Source organism: Pagrus pagrus, assembly GCF_965226575.1.
Source record: "Pagrus pagrus genome assembly, chromosome: 1".
NCBI lineage: Eukaryota > Metazoa > Chordata > Actinopteri > Spariformes > Sparidae > Pagrus > Pagrus pagrus.
In genome coordinates, this window is record NC_140185.1 from 24,064,245 (window position 1) to 24,088,702 (window position 24,458).

The 24,458-nt window shown below is 38.9% G+C and overlaps 1 protein-coding gene across 4 annotated transcripts; it reads right to left on the reverse strand.

Moving 5' to 3' along the window:
• Positions 1-49: 49 nt before the first annotated feature.
• Positions 50-23,931, reverse strand: usp10 (ubiquitin specific peptidase 10). Of its 4 annotated transcripts, none has more exons than XM_084351137.1 (15): positions 23,664-23,931; positions 16,044-16,112; positions 15,796-15,841; positions 15,340-15,399; positions 11,587-12,822; positions 8,716-8,807; positions 8,092-8,201; positions 7,914-7,972; positions 7,727-7,830; positions 7,226-7,325; positions 6,715-6,895; positions 5,704-5,869; positions 4,809-4,953; positions 3,809-3,874; positions 50-3,246 (listed from the first exon to the last, which is right to left on the reverse strand). In XM_084351137.1, the coding sequence occupies exons 1-15, from the start codon at positions 23,682-23,684 to the stop codon at positions 3,059-3,061; spliced, it is 2,643 nt and encodes an 880-aa protein (XP_084207263.1). In that variant the 5' UTR covers positions 23,685-23,931; the 3' UTR covers positions 50-3,058. The 4 variants fall into 4 exon arrangements, with proteins under 4 accessions (XP_084207263.1, XP_084207262.1, XP_084207265.1 ...); XM_084351136.1 differs by having other exon boundaries at positions 11,587-12,825; XM_084351139.1 differs by lacking the exon at positions 15,340-15,399 and having other exon boundaries at positions 184-3,246.
• Positions 23,932-24,458: the final 527 nt, after the last annotated feature.

The following is a 24,458-nucleotide window of genomic DNA, read 5'->3' on the forward strand; positions in this document are numbered from 1 at the left end:
AGGAACAAGAGAGCAATTAGCAGTGTGTGGTAGACCAAGACGCTGTGGATCGTTTTGTTGTTTTGGTTTATTGTGCACATTGTTCTGTAGGCCAGTCCAGAGTGTAGAGACTGCAGATGTTTCCAGTATTTACTGTAATATAAGAAAGCCAAGTAGTCTTCTGACTACACTTCATTAGCAAACTGCTTTTTGCACAATCCTTTATTTGAACAATTAACAAAATAGAATGCTGGAGGCTTAAAATTAAAAGACAGTATAGATTTTTTGTTTTTAGGTCGATATCCCAACAATTCCCAGCAGACAATAGTGTTAGGAGCACATACTGAAAAGAGAAACATTATTGAAGCATTTTCACCAGCACATTTCCTGACCAGCCATGAGAGACTGAGATAAAACTATACAACAGAAAGCTCAAGGTGTCCCATTCAAAGTCCCAACGCTCACAACATTCTTGAATAGGGGGGGGGAAGAAAATATGCATGTCAACAAATGTCACACAATTTGTGCAGAAATGACTACAAAGCCAGCAGCACAACTTAACAAGCAAGTTATGCACGATGTTCGAAACTCTAAACAGCATGCCTCCGTTTCCTGCGTGGAATGAGTGGTGGTCTGTGACGAGACATGGCTACAAGACCTCAGATGGAGAAGGCAAAATAAAGTTTGAATATATACTTAAGGAAAGGCAGCAGGGCCTGTATAATGTTGTCCTTTGGTTTGCCTGGGGAAGATTTCTGACTTTGAAACCCACAATAAAAGGTCAATTGAGACTGTGCACCACATAATGATGTTATATCACATAGAAGCTAAAAATAATTTAAATTTTATGTATGTAATTTTGGTGAAAATCTGACTTGAATTGTATTTCTAATTGAAAGACTGAACCTAATCAGTCTTTTAAAACTTATAATCAAGTGTCAAGGGACATGCTTCTTTAGATTATATGCTTGCGCTGCTATTAAAATGCAGGAAAGATGTGGAATAACCACCTTCTCGCCTGTGTATCTTGTTTGAGTTGATGGACAACTATGTGTGAGGAGGTGAAGCCTGACAAAAAAAGGGGGATTTTTGTGGATCACAGTACACAAGCCTAAATCATATAGAAATACTTGAGCTGATTACATTTCGTAAAGTGTTAATACTGAGATTCTGACACTGATGGTTGGAAATAAAATGGGTCTTGAGAGGAAAAACAAAAATTCTGAAAACAGAAAATGACAAAATGGAAATAATGTCAAGCAAAGAACTAGTTCAATTTTATTCATCGTTGTGCTTTAGCCTGTGTAATTTCTTTTCGAACACCAATTCAAATGCAAGCATATTTTTTTCTGAAGGGAGCGAGAGCATGGGGACATCAAATAAATGATCAATGACAAAAAAGAAAGAAAAAAAAAGCTAATATCGTTTAGTAACTCAAACAAAAAATCATCACAATCAATGAATGATCCAAAAATCTTCAACAAAAGCAAAACACTATCTCCTTTTGTGCACATGTCCGGGGTGTTTCTGCAAAGCTTAGCACAGATGAAGTCCCACTTTCCCCTTAACGCTCAGTTTCCCTCGACTGGGAGGAAACGCTGAGCCACAAAAGAGTAAATACATAGGTGTCAGGTACATTCCCCTAACTCTTCACAGACATTAAACTTGCTGTTGGCGCCTGATTAGGGTTAGACTTGTACACTGAGTGGAAAAACATCACACGTTGAACCTAAGGCAGCCCCCGGCTTTCTGCTCAGCTGGGGGGTAAGAGGGGTGGTGTGGCTCAAAACTACACTGATAAGCCACCTATACACAGGTGGAACCTTTAGACAAGTAAAAGACAAAAAAAAGAATGGATAGAGAAGGAAATGTACAAAGTAAACAAGGGCAAGTTTTGCAGTGGAATCTGTCTTGATTGGTTGCCATCTCTCCAGTGCAAGAATTGAGTCTTAAAACTAGCGCAGTCCTTTAGGACCCAAACAAGTTTTCGGTCAGCTAGATTTTTTTTTTTTTTTTTTTAATTCTTTTTTTTTTTTTACATTTTCATCTAAATATTTGCAAAATATGCATTTGCCTGTCATATTGTAATCATCAATCAGTTTACACTTTGTGCACAGAAGCTTATTTGTTATTTAAGTCTAAAGCGCATTAATATTTTTTTTTAGATAGTCTCTCTAAATCTAAACCCAGATACCATAACAAGGATCTCTCAAACGAGGAAGCTGTTCAGTTTCCCTTCAATGTACCACCTATCTGTCTTCCCCTGTTTTTGATGGCTCAAGTTGTACCTAGATTTAAAAGCATCATAAAAGTGAGGAAATGGAGGAGGAGGAGTTGGTGGCAGAGAAGACGGTCTGGCCTTGGGAGGAGAGACTCATGATAATGCTGGTGCTGGGCCTGTTCAATGCACTAGGGCAGATTCAAATAGGCTTTTTCTCTGCTGCAAATTCATTAGGCCAACAGTTCTCCTTTACTTAAAGGCAAACACTGATATTTCTGGGTAATTTCCTTTAAAAAGGTAATTCAAACACAAGAAATTACCCCAGCAGTCCACTTGCAGCCTGTGGCAGATAGTTCTTCCTGTGTGTGAGTCCACTGTTTTGCTATCTGAGCCGAGCTGCGGGCTCAAGCCAGAGGTGAGTCTCAGGTCCTAACCTAAAACCCCAACCCCACCTCTGTCTTTTCAACAGTCCTTTCCTTGTTGCTTTAAAAGTAAAACAAAAAAAGACAAAAAATAAAATAAAAAAAACAGCAGTGGTGCACAGAAGAGAGAGCAGTCACAGGGAAATCTTTGTGAATGCAGCTTGTTTCTCTTCTTCCAAAAAGAAAAAAGAGACAAGGAAAAAGGTGTTGGAAAAGCTGGTTCTCAGGAAAGCGGGGACAGGAGGGAAGAAGAGGAAAATCTTGCAAGAGAACAAGTTGGGCAGTGTTCCTGTTCATTAGTTTGGTGTGTGTGTTCATGTCATGTGTAGATGTATTGTAATGTCAAAAGTGCATTTTGAGCATGTATGTTTTTGTGTGCATTTGTGAATATATTTGGGTGTTTCTTGCGTGTTTGTTGGGATGTGTATGTGTGTGTCTACAGCAGGTCGACGCGGCGGTAGTACAGCAGGTAGGCGGTGCGCTCTGCAGTCTGCTTCACCACCTGGTACTGGTTGATGACCTTCACTGTCTGGTCGTCAATGCGCAGCCAGCCGTTAAGACCAATGTGGAAGACATCCGTGGTGTAATGACCGCCTGTCGCGCTGTTCCCATGGTGATAGACAACTGGTAAAGTTCAGAGAAAGGGGGAAAAAAGACATCAGAGAAATAGGGGATATCTTATTTAGGTCATCACTCTTCCATGACTTCAAACCTGGGCATTGTAGTGTCAGTTTTATTTTTACTGAGAGTGTTTTAGCCTGAGGGTTCACCTACAATGCTAAAATAATGTATACCATCACTTGCAAAACATTTCCTTTCAATTATTTTTTTTTTAGAGCACATTTTCCTAAATGTTTGATTTTTACTCCAGCAAAATTAAGTTTTGGTTTCAAAGAACAAAGACTTTTTCCAAAATCGTTGTATTCATTCATTATGATCCTTAAGTACTTCCTGATGTCAAATGAAAGGACTACTGTCAACCAGACGTATACAGAAGCGGCCACCCTAAAATTGTTGTTTTGGTGGATGAAGGAGCTATTGTGGTCAATTAAGAATCTCCACAATGAAAAACATGCTAAAAAAAACCCAACAAATACAACTTTACACGCCCTTGCAACAGATGTAAAAATGTGACTGAATATTGACAAGAAAAGATGAACAGATAAACATGAAAACACAAACGCACCTGCAAAGAGCCTGTAAGTTCTTTGGCCTTTCACAACTTTGCCCCGCACTCCAGAGGACAAGAGATCTGAAATTAAAATGGTGGGGAAAAAACACAGATTAGTCAGAGAAGCTTTGAAGCATTGCATTAATTATAGTTAAAAATAGAATATGTGTTGCGACATAGCCTGCTGCGAGCCTGTTAATATTTACAATGCAAATAAAACAGATGTAAGTGAATTTTGCCTCTGTGCTGAAAGACTGCAGCTACAACATAAATTTGAGATGCATACTGTACGAAACATTATTTGAAGGTTATACATTCATTATCTGTAATGTACAATATTGTACAGTTTAGAGAAAAGAACAGTCGTATCTAGTTCACAAACTTCACTGCAACATTTTCATCGTGATTCATTCTAAACCTGACTCCACTGAGGGGGTCTACAGCTGTCCTTGTTTTAGCTACTAATAATGATTTTGCAACCTGAATCAATCAGTGAGTAAATATTGTGTCATTTTCACGAGTCTCTCTTGCTGAGCAGATCATTCCTCTGATGAACAACAGTCACAGTCGATACAACCACTGTCTTTTTTAATATCAAAGACATTAGTCTTCCTCTGGGGAACCATCGCTTTTAGAGTGTAAATCGTACCAACACTTATGGTTAATTTGGCCAACTCATGGTTTTAATTATTTACAGAGAAATTTGAGAAGCCTGTTGATGTGTGTTCAGTAACTCATGGACCTCATCGAGGGAATCTTGTTTACACGTCTTAAATGCAACAGGGCTGTCAAGATTAAGTGACTTCAACTTAAGAAAATTATAAAGTAGAATAGCTTTCATTTACATGATTGCTTCCTGCCATGCAAATACATGTACTAATGCAGAGTTTTCCTACACTGAAAAACAAAGTTATATGAACATAAAAACTGTTGACAACAGTGTAATATGTGCACTACAGGAGTCCATTGGTCAAGTTCAAGGCTTAGAGTGCTCAGTAGATTATGTGGGTCATACCTTTGCTGATTTCAAGGTCAACGGGGTAATCAATGTTCTTGATCAGCTTCTGGCAGCCTCCAGTCTTTTCAAAAATAAATCTCTTGAGATGGAGCACAAGCACAGGGGGCAGCTCTTCCAGAGTCACCCTCCGACTGATCTCAATCTGAAAACCAGGACAAAAACACAAGAAACACATGCAGTGAGAAAACGTGCTGTGATGATAATACAATTCTATCCAAGAAGAATAAAACTTCTAAACAGTATACAGTATGTGTAACAGCAATCTTAAGAAAAAAAACAGTAAACTTCTAAACAAAACAGGAAAGACACTGAGGCAAATACAGAACAAAATGTATTATTTTGTTGGAAATGCAAGAGTTGCTGAGCCCTTCGAAGAAAGAACTCGTGAATCATTACATTTTTGGGCTTTTAAAGACAAGAGCCGGGATGTAGACCAAAGTTAAGTGTCTCTTAATGGCAAAAACCAGAACGATAAAGTTTATCTTTTACAAAGATGTCCATTATACAGCTGCTGAGCAGATGTTCCAGCTTAATGTTCACTCACTGAACCATTTTCAAGTATTTTCTTTAGTAGTTGGGAGATCTTGTGTACTGAAACCCGAGGAAACAACAGAAGAAAATTCAGGCTTAATTGAGATTTATGCCTTTCACCATGTGTGGCGAACATTACTCAGTGCACATGGCTGAGAACCAAAACATTTCTATAAGTTAATCAAAACTGAAATTTAGCTAAGCACTATAAATACTTCTAATAAATATAACAACTCTGTGAAAAGGAGGACAAAACAATAACTAACATGAGGTTCTCATTAACTAAATTGCTTTGTAATTTGATGACATTTGACACTGATCTTAACTCAAACACAGCTTGAAAGTGTCCTTTTATTCATACCTCCTGCTTGGTTTTTGAAGTGTAGCCCTGGACTGACTCTCGTGCCACCAAGGTTTCTAGAGCCTCCTGGACAGTGCGGATCTTCTCTGACTGGATGTCCAGCTGCAGGGTAAAGAAAGGCTGCAGAGTGGCCGACTCTTTAGAGTTTTGTTGATACACCACCGATCTGACAAGAAAACAAAACACCACGTTAGATTAGAAGTAAGTTTATAAAGTTCCTGAAAGCCTTCAACCGTCAATACCATATCATTCATTTCCCTAACTTGCTTTGCTTGCATCTGTAGCTCATTACAACTAAACAATCAACACTGGAACCATCAAATGACCGGCCCAATGAATTATTATAAGTAAAAAGAATAATTGTAACAGGGATTCAAAAACCAATTACAAAGAACAGTGCCCAAAGACATCCATGGGCTCCAGCCAAGCTCAGTGGGCGTACATACCAGACTCCAAACATACATTCCTGCATTCCATTTCTCTCTGGTCACAACCATTTCTGAGAAAATAATCCTCTAAGACACTGTGCAACCAGTGCAGCACAGGACTGTGCCAGACCAGAACCTCACAGAACATATTATTTAGGCAGGCTACACCCGCACAGGTTCTTAACTTTCCAATTTGTCTGTAAGCTAAGACCTTTGTTTTTCAATGTGTGCCCCACGTCTTGCTGTCGAGACATCTGACCTCAATCGGCTAAAAGTGGCTGTTATTCTGAAGGACTGTGATGCTAGTTGGAAAAAAGCTGGAGATGACTAACGGAGGTCCTACTCTCTTAGTCAGGAGCACAACTCACACAGGGTGCACAGACGAAGAGGATACAATTATCTCCTAAGGTTGGGGATTTTTTTTAGTTTCTAAGAAACAATGCGTAAAGAAAATTAAATACTCAAAACGACAGCGCACAGTTCACCAGCCATCAGATTTTCTTCCTAAACACAGGCCACATTATTTTCCCTTTACTTAAAAAATGTGTTTCTGAAATGGCTCCACAACGATCTGTCAACGTACCTGATGTGCCCACCAAATATATCAGTGATGGGTGTGCGGACAAAGTCAGCTTGGCGAGTGATGGAAGTCTTGTTTCTGGGGCCAACTTGCTCCCACTCGTCCTCACTACCTTCTTCCTCCTTATCGGCAACATCTTCCTCCACACCTGGCTGGGACTCTGGTCCGTTCGGTGTGGGAGCTTCTATGCAAGAAACGTGAAAGAAAAACAAGGTCAAATGACCCAAGTACTTCAAATGACCTCTCTGAGCCCAATGTCAGATTACAAGTTGCAGGAAATCCAATAGAACTTCAACTGACTGCAATGACCAGGTGATAGAAGTGTCAACATTACATCCTTTAACTATTTTGGTGCAGTTTATGTAGAAAGTAAAGGAATTTATGTTAACTGAAACAGAATAGCAATGAACAGCAATGAACTGCAAAAGATTAATGCAATTAAATATGATTTGCAATGACTTTTATCTTCCTTGTGACATGGTTTTAAAAAAAGGAATTGGTAAAAGATGCTTACTCTCTTCCTGAGGCGAGATTAGTTTCTTCAATGCCAGCATCTCCTCATGCAATCCATTCAGAGTAAAGCCGAGATACTCCTCCGCATCCTCTTGTCGACCCTGCGAGTGGAGGATCAGGAAATCAGCACCAATTAAAAACACCACAGAGAATGCTTACAGTCAAATAAAACACTACCGTGTGCACATTAAAGCCCATTCAGTCATTCACTGAGGTAAACAGACTGGAAAGCTTGTTTTACAAGGGAGACAGGATGAGCCGTGTTAAATAGCAAAAAAACATCTCTATCAGCATTTGAGTAATTTAATTCATTAAAACTGAATCAGAACTGACTCAGCATGAGTGACTGCCTTTAATCAGACGAGTTGTCAATTTCTGACCTGAAAAATGTGCATTAAAAATAATAACATTCCCTTCAAGCACTGCATGTTCCAGACGAGTGTGACCATTAAAAAAAAACGCACATTGGCACGTTGTTTTGCAGTGAAGCAGCACAGCTTACCTTCTCTGAGAGACTTGACTTGATGAGAGTGAGGAGTCTATATATGTAGGTTGGTTCAAAAGGGACACCAGGCCGAATGTCTTTCATGACCTTATCACCAACAGCTGTGGACACAAAGCACACCATATCAGTGATGTTGACAGAAAGAGATACCAAATGTCTTTGGATTTGCTGTCGGACATCTTACCTTGCTGTTTGGCTTTAGATGGCACAGGCATGTTGTTGAACTCATTCACCAGCCTTACACTGTCAGACAGAAGGAAACAATGGTGACGTCTCATTTTAACAAGTCACATTTTAACAAGTCACATTTTAACAAGTCACATTTTAACAATTTGATGTCAGCTTTCAGAAATGCTACTTACAAGTTGTCTATCATGGGTGTGGAGGTACATGGTCTCTGCGTTTCATTGTGCAGAGGAATGGACTTCATCAGGTGATACATGGGAGGGCATGCAATCAGGGCCTGTAGGGTCTGAGCGTCTAGAGTCAGGGAGGAAAAACTTGTGTGGAAACGTAAACAACGAGCTGCTTTCGCTTTTCTAACTTCACACCAATGGATAGTGATGCTCTAATTTGATGAAACCCCTGGTGTCATTCTGTAGCTGGTTAAAGTAAGATGTCTTTTTTTTAACTTTGGTTAGTTTTCCCAATCAAACTGAACGAAGGAAACTCAATTTTTCACCTGTCTCAATTAAACAACCACAACAAAAAAAAATGTATTGATAACGCTAGCTTTCAAGCAAATTTCTAGACAAGCTGAAACTCGCTCTTCAGCAAGTGTCAGCTTAAGACAAACAAAGACACTACACAGCACAGTAACAGCATTTTTTAAAATCGCATACCGGCTTGCCATCATTATTATGGTATTTGGCTTCACACCAATACAATTATGTTGGCCAAAGTCAAACCTGTACATGTGGAAAGAGACTGCTGAAGGGTTAAAAAAAAAAGTTGCAGGTGAAGCAAACAGCCGAGTGAAAGGATACAGCGTTGATATAGCACCAGTTTCCCTTGTTGATCAGTCCTCTCGGCTGCAAAGACACTGGTTTATGTATCAACTTCACATTCTCAATAAGTTCTGGGGATTCAAACAAACACAATGTTCTTAAACAGGAAGCTTCACACAACTACAACAAACAATGAAAACACATGTGAGCATGGTTTTGTGAGTGCATACTTTCAGTCATTAACACTGTGGTGAATATTCTAGCAAATCATTCCTGAATTTTCATTTTCATAAAACAAGTGTTCCTTCTTATATTCCTGCCTCTTGTGAAAAAAGCACAACAGACTGTATGAATAAGAGCAAGGATTTGCTGTGCCACGCCTAGGAAGGGAGACTGCCATTCAAAAAGACAGCTCCCATGGTAACGTGGGCATAGTTTCACAAAAACATGATTAGCTGTAACAAAAACACAGAGAATGACACATACACATTAGATGATACAAATAGAACATTAGTACGTTTATCCTTGTTCATCTGTTCTCCTGTAACTACATAGTATGCACTTATGTTTAAATGATTCAACAAAGACACATTGCATTATCAGAATAAGACAAACACTGACAATCATCCAGACCTCAGTTAAGAATGGACCGATTTCTCTTTTACGTAGCTCTTAACTATAACCCATTAATCGTGCTGGTGCTTGACTTTGTGTGAAACGGTGTTATGAAACATAACCTAAGGTGATGCGGTTCTAGAGCAAAGAACAAGTATTAAGTATTTCAACAGAGAAGTGCCAGTGGGTCATAATGACCCACAAAGATTTTAATCACTTCTCTTGTAGGAGAAAAGGTGTGGCTACACACTGTAGAGGGAAATTCAACTTGTGTGCAGCATCGTGGAGTGCTGTGTGAACTTAAAGTGGCTGTTCTTAGAAAGAAAAAAATTACCGTTTACTGTTACGTAATATTCAGTACTTTACTTTTGATCTGCTTATGGTCTCAGTTTTTCACGCCTATGACCATGTTCCATATATGCCAAATATTAAAGTTGTGAATATGTAAAAGAAAGGTTGTGTAAATGTTGCGAAACTGGAGCTTTTTGCCAGTTCCTGCAATGTTTTTCCCCCATTTCATTTAATCCAATCAGTTAAAAAGACTATACAAACAGATGGTCTCTGACTCAGCTCTAGTGTAGTTCAAAGCAAGTTGGTCTCTTTAAAGTTCAAATGGAGCTCTATAATGCAGCAGACTAAACACTATCAAATGAACACATTCAAATAAAAACTGCTTAGGAACTAAAATGCACAGTACTCTAAACAGTGAGAATAAATCTCCATTCCACATTATGTGGTACAGTCTATGGTCTACAGTCATTCTCCCACAGGGAAAAACAATTAGTCTAGAGGATCAATATGACCCACTGGTGCTTTGCAGTATATTGTTCTGCAGATACAAATATAGCCACTAGGTTTATGGTTCATGCATAAGTAGAATATTCATCTCAAAAACACACTGTTACTGTAAAATGAAAACTTTGCATCTCAAATAACACTCAATATCTGCTGAGTACCTTGAAAGAGAGACAGTGTGCTGAATATGAGCACTTATGACTAAACAGGATTGTGTTTAAAGTGGAACTCAAAACCCATGTGTTTAGATAGACAGAAACAAATGGATGTCTCTGGTGTTTTTCCATAACCTGTGAGAGACCAACTGTAAAACCATCCAAACAAGTGTACGTACAGGCAGCATAATCAGGTAATCTATATAGACAAATCCTAAATACTGCTGTGAGAAGGCAGAAAGCCCTATTGTTAGACAAAAAAACAACATGGATGGAAAAACAGTTCAGAAAAAATATCTATCTATTTGCAAGTTCTTAAATAAATGGACTCCAAAGTGATCTCCATTCACAATAAACTTTGCCCATTTGTGTGTTCACTTCAACTAGTCCTTCTCTACATTACACCAAACCACAATTGTTTGGCCATAGTTTCCTCTCATCTTTTTTCTAACCTGACTAATGTGTTATTTAAAAAAAAAAATTCTGCTCTTTTGGCTTCTCTTCAGTGAATATGACTCTGCAGACAGAATTACAGCAAATGTACCTGTTTGTGTCATGCTATCATATCCTAAAGGAATCCAAGTATTCACAGCGTATTATTTAACATCTAAATGGCATCATTATTTCTAAATTGTAGCTCAAATAGAAATGTTTGGCTATTCATTAATGCAAAGGAAATAATCGTATTTCATGACCTTGAAATAATTGTCCGACAAACACTTAAAACCCACCTAAAAACAAATAAAAGCACACACTGTACTTTATGTACCTCTTTAAATATCACCCTTAAAAAGGAGGAGCATGTGTGTAAATCCTCACAACATTTGAGACCTGTGCTTTAAATTTTTTTTTGCTCACAAGGTGTGAGCCTCGTTAAGCATTCTCATAATCTTGTTGGTCAATGAGATAAGTGGGTTACACAAATGTGACTAATGACTTGACATCTCACAGCTACTCTGAATGTAGCACCACCATCTAGTGTTCGTTTCTTGAATTTCCTGAACATGAATGCAACATACCTATAACCTCTATCTGTGGCAGGGTGTTATTGAGCAATGTGAGCCACTGAAACTTAATTTATAATATATAAGATAGGGTATAGAATAATCAGCAGCAGAATATGAAGCCTGGTCACTTATCACGTCTACTCTTCTAGATCATCAAATGTTTTAAAGCTGTCACACACATAGGAATACATGTAGTAGGACCAGTACATTTGTCTCAACATTGCCACCAAGTGGAGGGGGTGTGAATTCATCAGCAAAGCACATGTCACACTTTAAGCTGAAATAACATAAAACAGGCTATTTTTAAAAGATATACAATGAGCATCTTCATATAATACCTGCAAGTTTAGGGGCCATAGGATCCTCTGATACGTGGACAGGGCCATCTTTGACCTCCCCAACTTTCTCAGGCTGCTCTGGCGTAGCAAGGGAAGGGGACACCACTTCCACAACATTCTTTACCTCCACAAAGGCCTGAGGCCCCCCAGGCAGAGGCTTGGAGTTGTGGAAGAGGCTAGCCCAAGATTTGGGGAGGTTGGCAGCAGGTACAGCTGGAATCACAGGCGAATGGGCCTGCTCTGTCACTACTGACTGGGCAGCAGAGTCTGGGGAGACCTGCTGAGCCTGCTCCCCACTCTCACAGTCTTCTTTGTGTCCATCTGCACTGACAGGAGTATCAGGCACTGCTAGCCCATTGGCCACCCCACTGTCTGCCAATTCCCTTCCCTCCAGTTCAGTAGTCGTAATGGAAGTGGCGACAGAGGGGGTGGCCACAGCAGCTGAAGGAGGAAGAGGTGATTTGGAGCGGGGGCTGTGTGGGGTATCTGAAAGTTCAGGGCTCTGTGGAGCCAAATGATCTGGCTGCTGATCTGCAGTCCTCGGTCCCTCTGTCATCCCTCTGCTTTGAGAGGAGGATGAAGAGGAGGAAGTTGCATTGTTGCCATCTGATAAAGAGGCAGCTCCACTTGTTAAGTCCAAAGAAGAGTCATCAGGGCTATCACAAGTCCTCTGATTGGCAGTGGATGTGGGGGCAAACTTGGCTGCTGCCACAGCAGTTGCTGATGTTGCTGTTGAGACAGGTCCAGGGGAGGACAGTTCAGCCCCTGACAATGCCTTACCGTCCACATCTTCAGCACTATGGTGTGGGCCTCCGAGTGCATGTCCATTCACCAGTGCTGTCACAGGCGTCCCATCTGCTGCACTGCTGCTGTTGTTACTGTTGCCAGTCGATGGGTCCAGGTAGTTGTAATACCCCGGCGGTCGCTTTTTCTTTTTCTTCCTCTCTCGCTGTCCCAGGCTGCCAGGGAGTCCATCTATGTCCTGGCAGGCTTGGTGATTGTCCAGGGCTGAGGCCTCCGAGTCAGGGCCATCCAGTGAGTTGAAGTGGGTTCCATCCGGGACATCAGCTGCTGGAGGAGCCGTCTGTTGGGTTTTCTGGGCAGACTGGCAGCCCAGGATGAACTCTGGAGCCTGGGGGTTCAGGGTGCTCGACACCTTGTATAAAGGATCGTTCACCCCGATAGGCTTGGAATCCATCACCTCGTCAACGCCAAACTCAATGCGCTGATAGTCTTCTGCTGCAGATCACAATTCAATCAGTTAGTAACTCAATAATTTTTCTTCAAATACAGTCTAAATATGAAAAACACACTGTTGTATTACACTCTCTGCTGCAGAGTTTGCTTTAAAATCCTTATTTCTGAACAAGTACGCCATCACCCAAAAAGGGGTCATGGGAGCTCTGACGGGATCAGACATACCAATGAAGAGAAAAAAAAACTCCTGCTGGACCCATTTTTGGCTCAAACAGCTAATGTTGTGTCTATGCTTAACCAGACCGCATTCCTTCTGAGCTTATGTGGATTCCAGGGATGTTGCTAACGAATACAGAAGTGAGGTAATTCAAGATTCAATATTTCCAATGACCTAGAGGGAAACAATATAGTCTAAGGGCTTGTTTGATTTCCTAACAACACACAGCCAGCAATCAAATGGTCATTGCCCTGATTTTATTACAATTCCAGGTTTTAATTATAATCAAGACTTTTACAAAACCAGATGAATATCAGTAAAGGACATTACTCATAAAATAAGATGATATGGAAAATACCCGTTTGTTTTGTAAAAAGACATGGCACTTTTGTTTTTTTCAAATTTAAATGCAAGAAAGGGGACCTTTTGTCTGAATTTCATATTCTAAACTGTGTTTTACACAGTTGAAATGTATAAAAATCTATTTCAATGTATAACATTTAAAAAAAACTGTTTTGCATTAGAAGTCAACTACATTGTACTGTTTGGGCTGAGCTTGAAACAAAATTGAAATAACATTTACTGAGTTTGCATTAATTAGTTCTTGTTTTAATGTAAGGTGTACTTAGTTCATCTTTCTTTAGTAATGTTGAGGACACATCCCTTGACGACATCTTGATTAATGGACAGTAATGTAGTAAACCATTTTAAATCCCTTAACAAAGGTAGGATTACCTAGATTGTACTAATAAATATAGATTAAGTGATGCAATATAGTGTCCATACAAAAAAAGACAAATGATATACTATAAGACATAAGAGGTCTGCCACACACATTTCTGTATAGCACTACTCACCTTTAAACATTTATGTGGTTTTATATAATATTCTTATTATAAAGTCCAACTCCTGAAGATTCAAATATTTCCAACAGTTTTTACTTTTAAAACTGTGATTGCAGGGTGCATTTATTTTTTCCTATTTGATACCTGGCCTCAAAATGTCATTCATAAATAAACCATGAATGTAAATGAACCACATCCTCCATGCAGTTTGTATTCTGATGGCTACATCTGATCAGCATATGATTATTTAAAAATGTTGCAGTTTGCTAGTGTGCTAATTAGGGTTGTCGCAATATTGATATTAAGAAATTGAAATGTTGATATTGTGTTTATAATACACATGGTAATATCGCGTGAATAATCCAGTGTCGATGTTTGGCCTTGTGCATCTTTTGTTTATGAGCTCATCTGATTGCCTTTTCACTAGAACTTGATTAGTTCATATCAATTGTTCTTTTTATACAATTTTTTTGAGATAATATCGTTATCGTGAATTTATTTGTCCACGATCGTCGACGAGTGAAAATCAGATATTTTGACAGCCATGGTGCCAATTTATCCAAAATTGCAGATTTGTTACTTACTTTTATTTAAATTTTTTTTTTTACTTGTGAAATGAGTTTGGAATGGAAACACTGTATTCAAAATATCTTATACATTTTATAAGATATTCCATAGTGAAATGGTGTGAACACGTTTATAATAGAGTGCACATCAATGATGTACCATCAATGTCTGCCATTTCTTAAAATCTGAGTACTTTTTATGTACTCATTTTTACCTGTCATCAACTCCTTCCAAAGTAGAACAACAATCAACACAAACAAATGTCATCATTACAACAAAAAAAATGTACTTCATTTAGATGAAATTTGTTGCATGGCAGCTGAAACAGTAAATGATTATGCAGTGAGAGGCGCGAAGTCAGAAGGTGAACAAACAGGAAACATTAGTAAGTGCAAATCAGAAAAATCATCCAAGAGAGTTTCATCATGACACAGCTGACTGGTCACCCAAACTGTAAACCCTGATGTTCTGCAGGGGTTAAGTATGAAAACAGCAGTTTACTTAGTCTACTGGGATTAGAGGATCTTCTGTTAGTGTTACTGAAATCACACTTCATGACTCTAAAATGCATTCAGCAGTAAAACCTTACAATGTAAGGCTAAATATGTACACACATGTTAGCAACCACATAAACCATCACTATGCCCTTAGTAAAAAAAGCTGTGACTGTTAAATCATACAGAAATTCAATCAGATTTTAATCAACTCGGAGCCCTGCAGTTGTGAAAATGCATAATATGCAAGAAAAGATAAGATACTTGACAGTATCTTGAGCATGCAAAGCTCTACAGATTTTACCAACAGGCAAGAGAAAGAATACAGGCGCAAGGTTTAGAAAGCCACCAGTTTTTGAAACCTGGATTTTGAGTTTTAGAGCAAACGTACAACAGCTAGTCAAGCCACAGGGTGTCGGACTCCTCAACTCACCGCAAACCTGCAGTCCCATAGACTCCATAATATAAGGTACAGCAGGAGTGCAGTAACTTCCTAAATAATCAATACAAATCAAGGTAAGGCAAATGTCATGTGCAAACGGGTACCATTTCAAAGAAAGGTGGCTACTATTACATTTGTATTTTTTGGCTCGAAATTCAAAAAGAATGAAAATTGCTCAAGTATTCTAGAAAATGAAATGGTCGATATCTAACAGGGATTTGTAGTCCATGCTAAACAATATACTGTAGGTATAAATATATGCAAAAAATAATCACATCAATAGCATCTCCTTGCCAGGCAAATCTACCTTACATTATTAAGACCTGCTTTGAAAAAATACAGTGATGTCAACCAACAGCATGAGGGGTCAGGGGATTTTACGTCAAATAAATATTCAAAAGCAAAAAAGTATTATCTTGCAATCTAGCATAAGTGAAATGTACATACCAGAAGACTGAGTCACGCACGGGACTTTGTCATTGAACGGAGGAAGCTGTGAGGAAACAAAATGCAAAATTAGGAGTTGAAAAACATTTACTACATTTTTATCTGAGTTTGATTGAACAACACTTTTTAAAATAACTTGTTAAAACATTAAAAAGTATGAACATCAAAAAGGGTGGTGAGATAGTGGACATTATGTTTTACATGATACATTTTTTCTTGTAAAACTGAATTGTAATCCAGCTCCTTACCTCGACATAACATCGTGGAGTCACAAAGAACTGATTGATCTCATCAGGGCTGAATTCCCCGAAGATGTACTGTGGGAAGAAATCAATATAAACCATTAGCATTTAAGAAAGGGATTATTGTAAAATCCATCTTTCTATAAATTTGTATTTTTTACTGATGTGATGCAAATGGGGCAGCAACTAACTATTTTTTCATTGTTGATTAATCAGTCAATTCTTGATCAACTGATCATGTTTGGTCTATAAATGTTGACGTCCTCAAATGTCTCGTTTTGTCTACAACTCAAAGAAACCAGACAATATTTGCAAAGCTGGAATTAGATCATTTTGACCCTTTTTTTTTACTCAAACCGATTAATCAATTCTCAAAATATTTAGCGATTAATTATTAATTGATTGGTCATTGCAGCTCTAGGTGGATCAAAGCAAGAGAAAAGTTATTTTACATTTTACACAGTGATAATGTCCTCCTTGTTATAACTGGAACTGATTCAAAAAGGAACAGTCATTGGATATCTAGGTACAAGGGCTTCTATTAGAGTCAGTCATCAACCAGACTGAAATGCCTGCTCGTACAAAGGTAAAGCACAACATGAGGTGATGAGTCATGTGGTGTTATACAGAAACCATGAATACAAACAGATCAGATTTCATTCCAGGACTGTTTATGTGAAGTAGGTTTTTTGAGTTTCTAACAACTAAATACAAAGCATCCTCATGCTCAAAATAACCCAAAGCAGATGTTATTTATGCTCGTAACTTCTTAACAGAATGAAACTAAAATATTCAGTCTGACCTTCTGAGACGACAGAGATATTCGACTTCTGTGCTTGTGATTTTAAAACTTTACCCAACTGTTATTCAGAGCAGGGACACTATATTGTGATTTTGTAAAATGATAGAATTTATGTGGGGTTAACCTGCCTTCTGATTATAATTCACTTAATTCCAGTTAGTACAATGTACAAGAACTGAAGTAATTTTCGGTTCCTTTAATAGCTCTGCCAAGAACAGAAGTATACTTCCTCTGGTATACCCTGTCAAAACACTAGCCACTGAACGACTGCAGTGTTTGCCTACATAGTGCATATGCCACATATTTGCCACAACTAGCACACAATTATGAAAACTCCAGTAAAAAAATGCAACTGATTTCTTAGTCAAGAAACACCACCATGTTACCGATATCCGTTTAAAGGGGTTTCACAGGGCCTCAAAGTTTCAGAAACATTTTGAGCACGCATGCATACCAATGTGTGTCATGATGAAATTAAATTAAAATCAGTAAATGATTATTATTCAGACAAGGAAAGAGAGGTGACCTACATGGATGCTAAATCACTTACCCGCAGCTAAACAAACCACTTAATTAGCTTGCAGGCTCTGGCTCTCCTAATGGTTGATTTTTTTCCCACCACCATACAGAAAGATTTCAAAATCACAAGTTAAATGCTCATATCCATCACGTTTAACTCAATTTCTACTTCGGTGCGACTGTGTAGACAACCTTAATTACAAACAAGACGAATTTAAATGAATAAATAAATGGTTAGATGCAATATTGCTCTCACCTCCTCTTACATTTTTTTCTTTATTCATATTTATTTGCTACATTGTTTGTTTTAACTGTTTTTACTCAATGATATCATAGATTAAAAAAATGTGAAAAACTACGTAATAACTTGTCTACACCACTGACAGGTGATTCTTCAGGGGTAACCCTGCACTCTGCCACACAAGTGTCCACATGTGTATGGAAAACAACGCAAAGGAGAAAAGGTGAAATGAACTCACTAGCCATGCCGTTAATCCTCTCAGTGCAACGTGAAAGGGGTGGCACAGAGAAAAGAAAGTGCAGCTCAAGCATATGTAACTCTTTGCAAACGAGGCCCCACGCGAGGGCCCACATTGCTGAAATGGCACTACAAGCGACAAACAGCCAACCGTAATCCAACGGCCTTGGGATGGCTAATACAATCACAACAGAAAGAATGTCCCTTTGCTTCTTTCTGCAGGCGTGCCACACGTACCACACTAAGCTTCCCTTGCTGTTCGTTTGGACTGAGGATTACAACAAATTAGCCATCTGTATGATTTCAACACAGTTTAGTGACGACACCACACACCCACACACACACACTTCAGGGCTATAGGAAGGTCTCTGATACTTTCTCTGCAGAGACTTTTCAGCTCTAACTGAATGATAATTTTCAGTGGCATACATCTGAGGATATTTTTAAATTAAAACTCCCTATCAAACGCTTTCACCGAAATACACATGAAACCCCGAAAACTGACGCTGGGGTCACTCAAAGGTCACATCTGTTATCTCCAACATGCAGCAAAATTGATAAACTCAATATTGACCGTTAGCTGAATTCTGCATCCCATTCTCACACGATGAAATACACAACTGCTGGTACTTCAAAATACCATCAAGTTAAGCAGACAACTCTGTTATCTTGGAGTAAAATAAACTACCTGCAAACATTAAACATGACTTTCTGAATATATATGAATCAAAACTTTGATTTTATGGGTGACAATTATGCGGCCAGTATACTCGCTTTTCAGATAGCTTAAGAAAAAAAAAAAAAATCTGTTACCGCATCTTTCTGACATCGGACCACCATCACCATTTCTGTTTTTTCACGTTAGAAAACAGACGATCTGACATTTACAGCCAATTCAGGCCATGATGGGCCAGCTGTGTGTAGGTGAGAAACTATGCCAGGTTTGAACTTCCTTTTCTTGCTTCCTTCTTTTTCTTTTGATACAAAACATTACAGCCCGACTGATACTCGAATTTCGGGCCTGATACCTATATATTAGGGTAAATTCCAATATCAATATACACGTTTTGGTAAATTATTCTTCAAATGTGGATATCAAACACTTGTGTCAAAGATAGAACAATCAACAACATTCACGCCGACCAATGTGTCTACTTTTCATGTGTACAACAAAGTACAACACTGTCCAAAAATGTGCACAATAATCCCCATTTTTGAATAACAACATGTCTCTCCGCTTTACAATTGCCAATGTTTTACTTTGTTTTAGGGTGTCTTTCTTTTGTATAAAACATAATTTTATAACTCTATCCTGCTTCCATTACATACATGTCTTTGTCACAAGTGCTTTTTGTTTATTTCCAACGAGTTCAGACAACACATCTGATTAACAAATTATTTTCTAGAACAACCGGAAAGTAATACCCCAACGGTCTGACTGCTGCTCAAACAATCATTGTACACCATAACTAGAGTATGATGCCATAACTGGGGGGATACAGGCAGCACCACAGTGTTTGTTCTCTTAAACTGGTATGCAGAGTTATTAATGGACAACTTGGCTGAGCATAAAATGCTCCAGCGCCACTACAAATAAGGCCAGGCAAGTTTTCAATGAAACTCTGGAGCATGCCTGTGCCTGCATTCTGGTGTGATGTAGTAAGAGAATGACAGATGGTTACAAAGCACGAAATACAGAGTAGTATGACAGAGGAAGAAAGGAATCACTGTCATTTATTCTGCTTAAAGACAGGTGCTATCAGCTACAAGCAACTGTTCAGCAGTTAAGCAATGTGGCAACACCTTAATCTATTGTTATGGTCATAAGTATGCCTTAAAACAACCATTAATTTCTTTTACATTTACCAGAATTGTAAAAGTTATTTTCAGACAGTCTGATATCCGGTCAGCTTGTAAGATGAAATGCTATTAATTTTATATATATATATAGATATATAGATAGATAGATAGATAGAGAGATAGAGAGATAGAGAGATAGATAGATCAATTATCTTTGTCACAAGTGTTTGATATCCACATTTGAAGAATAATTTTCCAAAACGTGTATATTGATATTTACCCTAATATAGGTATCAGGCCCAAAATTCGAGTATCAGTCGGGCTGTAATAAAAAGTGCCACAAATAGTTGTTTTATATCAAAAGAAAAAGAAGGGAGCAAGAAAAGGAAGTTCAAACCTGGCATAGTTTCTCATCTACACACAGCTGGCCAAATATATATTTGTATATAGGAATGACAATTTTATCCCACAATAGATTTTGGACGACTATCTACCATCAGCCAGTCCATTGTCAGTAAATTCATTTTGGTGATTTGTCATTTTATTTTGTTAATCTAATGGTCATCTTAAGAGGAGAGCAGAGCCACTGCTCAACGACAGACTCTCTAACTAACCCAGTAGGACAAAGAGAACAGCAAGTGCAGAGTCAGAGAAAAAACTTATTGAATTACGGGTACCAGAACACTTAACTAAAACTCACACCAGCTAATACAAGAGCTCTGCAACACATTCGACTTTTCTTTGAGCAACCCTGCAAGCTGTGTCTAATTCTTATTCTATTCTTGGGGACATATAAAGGTTGGCTCATAAAGACTGTCTGCCACCACTGTGTGGCATAATCAATGTTGCTTAGAGCTGTAAAGATTGGTCAATCGACAGAAAATAAATCAGCAACTATTTTGGTGATCCGCTGCTTCCAGCTTCTGTTTTTTTCCCCACTCTACTGTCAGAGGTCTCTTCGGGTTTTGGGCTATCCGTCAGTCAAAACAAGACATTTGAAGACCTTGGACTGAATGATTTACGTAGACTAATCAATAATGAAAATAATCATTATTTGCTGCCCCAACTTTGTGTACTGGAGGATTTAGATATTCAGTAGTTTCCTAAAAGCTATCATTTTAGCATGATTAAAGATGGAATGATCACACTAACAGTAAGCATATAAGTGACATGCTAAGGGTTACATTTTTGTGTCAAAGTACAGCTGAGGCTGCTGTGAATTCACTTATTTTTTTCCTTTTATTTTGAAGTCTTGTTGACAAAAGTGGGAAATCTGCCCGTGGATTAAGCCATATTAAAAAAATCAAACAAACTGGGGAATCACTTGATTGTTAGGTTTCACGCTATACTGATCATAAGGTCTGCACCAAATTTAAAGGTCATCCAAGCAATAGTGGCTGAAACATTTCAGTCTGGACTTAAGTAGCATATGTATGGTAAAGTATTGATTTTGTTGCAACACCTCTGGTGCATTCTCATTTTGTATGCATCTGGCATGACTAAGCGGAAAACTTTGGTCAACTTGGATGACAGTGTGATTTGTTTGTGCATGCATAGTGTGTTGTTTTCCCAAGGGGGCTGCTGAAGATTACTATCCCACTCACAGATTTATGCTTTGGCAGAACGCTGGGCTGAGCCAAGCAGACATTAGGAAAACAGGGAGGATGTCGCAATAATAGTTTTAAGTTTCAAAGGCGGCATTTCATTGTGTGACATATTGTTTACAACAATGAACACAGTCGATCTGGTTTATTCTGAAACTTCTCCGTGGCTGCATTTTTAATCTCTGGAGAGTAGATCCATTTTATCAAACTGCATGCCGTGAGAGGAAGCGCCCTCTTTACACTGCTTTACTAATTTATGAGTAGAGAGGAATTAACTACAGTTGTCATGTCAGTGTAATAAAGAAATGTCACACAATGCCACGCATGGTTCCTTTGTGGTTTTACTAGTTTTCAGAAGACAACACATTTCTAAGGCATATAGGCAAAAGCTATAACATGTTGTAGCCACACAGCCAAAAAAATGCTATCGCGTCTAGATGCCTGAACTTAACCAATAAGTGGTATTGACATTTCGGTCAATATCCACACCTACTTCTACCAACTTTTTTTTTGTTTTTACATAATTAACTGTCAAAGCTTTACAGCCAGAGACAACACATAACTGCAGTTTGACAGACTGAAGCAGTTTTTGTGTTAGTGTGTGTGTGTTTGCAGATGCGGATACAGAACAGTATTGATAAGCACTACCAGAATGACCTGTTTTGCCATGTTCTTTCCCAGAGAAGCGATATACCCTTCGCTGCTTGCGTGCCTTGTTCTGCCTCTGATTATTTGGTTGCCCCACCTGTTTATCAACTTCTCTTTCACTGTCTTTTCTTTTTTCTACTCACCTATGCATTTGTCATATCTAACAGGGGAAATCAAGGTGACAGCAACACCTTAATTTGCATGCACAGAGTATTTGACACAGAGGACGTACTATAAAAGAGGACTTGTTGAAAAAGAGGAAAAAATGATTGCCAAATAGGACAACTAGAACAAATGAAATAGTTGACAGAGGTCCAAATTTGGTTGCCTGGGAAAAACTGTTAATGTGTCTGTCACTACATAATTTATTAAGTATTGAGACTACTTTTATATATCGTGCTATTCATTGTATGCTTTTTAAAACAGCATATAACAATTAATGCCCCTTCAAGGCAGGCTTACTCAATTTCAATGGGTTACACGTTTGATCACTCATTTGAGCAGCCAAATATTCTACATGTAATCATGACTCATAAAAAGTGCTGTTTGAAAGAAGCCGAGGAGGGTTTTCCCCATACACACTCACTTTGCTGAACGGTGAGCCAATAGAAACACTGAATTTTGAGGGCAGGAAGAAGCGTGAAAGCATGCAGAATTAAGTCTTCAGTGAGGTTTCCCTTCATATGGTCGTTAGCCGTGTGCCGTTTCTTCAGCTGTCAGGCAGTTTGGACCTGGTGAAGCTTGTATCCCTGGCTTCACTTTTTATTATACTGTGTTGATTTCTGTCTCAAGTTGAACTTTCATTCAGTCAACGACTAGAAACTTCTGATCTTGCATGTCTCTGCATGCAGAGCTAGACTTCAAAATGGGCCTTCCCACATGATAGCTAACTTCCTCAGAAATGACACCAAGCTTGCTAAGCTAGCTACAATCTAGGTTACGCGGACACTGGCGGTGTAACGACACACTCGTGCAGCAGTGTGCAAGCTCAATCCTTTTTTTTAATTGTTTCCTGATCGAATTATTTTTCGCTATCAACGAAGGCCCACACTGTCGCATTTGTATTTGGCTAACCAGCTAGCGGAGAGACTGCAAAGTACAACCACACCACCTGTGCCAAGCTGTTAGCTTGCTAAAGGCGAAGTGAGCGGCAAGAAATGGTCATTTCGTTCCTCGCAACCGCTCAGAAACGGCAAAAGATCACATGCAAAACACTCCACACAATCCTCATTATGCTTTCAAGCTACTCATTTGCAGTTAGAGCAGTTATGGAAATATGCGCTCGGGGAAGGCCTGTCGCAGCAGTGGGCAGGTGGGCCATGCATACACGCAGCAGTTTTCTATGTCACTTAGCTCTGGGAAATAACACATGACACTTGTGGGATCCCTCGCCAAAGTGTTGCTAACATCAGATTAAGCACGATGTTGTCTCATTCAGCTTAACGTGGCTGTCTTATCCTAAAAAACTGCAGCAGATAGTACCGCTATCTCAATTGAATGGAGGGACCTAGGGCCTGTTAGCTACCATGCCGTTTCAATGAGGCTTAGGGGGGGCATTAGCAAGCACTTTTTAGTACTTACATTTTCAATGACACGACTAGCCAGATGTTGCAAATAACAACACGCACCTCACCATATTGCTACTACAGTGTGGCACTGTTTTTGGTAGGAATGTTGTACAAATGAGGAGCGGTCGCTGGTCTATAAATAACGTTAGAGACGGCGTGCAGTAGGAGTTGTTTTGCAGGCTAACGTTAGCCAGCTAGCTTAGCTACCTGGTTGCTGTAAGAAGCCATGCTCCCGGTGAGATTTTCCTCTCCTCCGCTGACAAGATGAAAACTCTCCCGGGAAGGTGTTGTAGGTTTGTAATGACAGTTACAAAGGGTGTCCTACTTCGACGTCATTGTCATTTTCCCAACGTTGTCCTGGCAGTCGTAAGTTTGATCCATGTAATGCATCAGCACTTCATGCTGCTCGCCTTGCCGTCACCGCCATTTCTGTCTCTTCCTCGCTTGCTAGCCAAGCCAGCGCGCGGTCGGTTGTAGTGGCAGCGTGAGCTCGAGGAATAACGACAAGCACTTCCGGTGGTGGTCTGCTGCAGGACTTCACAATAAACGTCGATTAATCTTCAATCATGGATAATCTCTTGATCTGTGACCTCCGGTGTGTATACTGAGCAATCAGAAACTTACATGAAGATATATTCACATTATATTCGCTTTCTCCCTGGCAAACAGTGGGTACAACAACTCTGAAGCCGATTTATTGTGTAGAAGTTTTCATATTCACGTAGGAAGGGCAATTTCTGCATCTCATTCTCGTCTATGTGCAATAGTGTAAATATTTTTTGAGTTTTTGTATTTATTTTGTTCATATTGTTTCTACTGCTTTTTTTTTTACTTATATGTTCTTTTACTTATTTATTACTACTGTTTTTATTGATGATATATTTTTGCTATCCCCTTTACTGCTGTAATAAAGCATTTTTTTAGTGGGACTAACAAAGGACTATCTTATGTCATCATATATACCAAAAAGAAACTCAAATTGAAATGATTGTTTTAAACTAG

Excerpts from the sequence above, each read along its gene's own strand:
- usp10 (XM_084351136.1), bottom strand. The coding sequence starts at position 23,684 with ATGGCTTCTTACAGCAACCAG. Across the intron at positions 8,808-11,586 it reads TATGGCCCCTAAACTTGCAG|AACTTATTGAGAATGTGAAG; the intron begins GTATTATATGAA and ends TTGAATCCCCAG. Across the intron at positions 7,326-7,726 it reads AGTCAAGTCTCTCAGAGAAG|GGTCGACAAGAGGATGCGGA; the intron begins GTAAGCTGTGCT and ends CTCCACTCGCAG.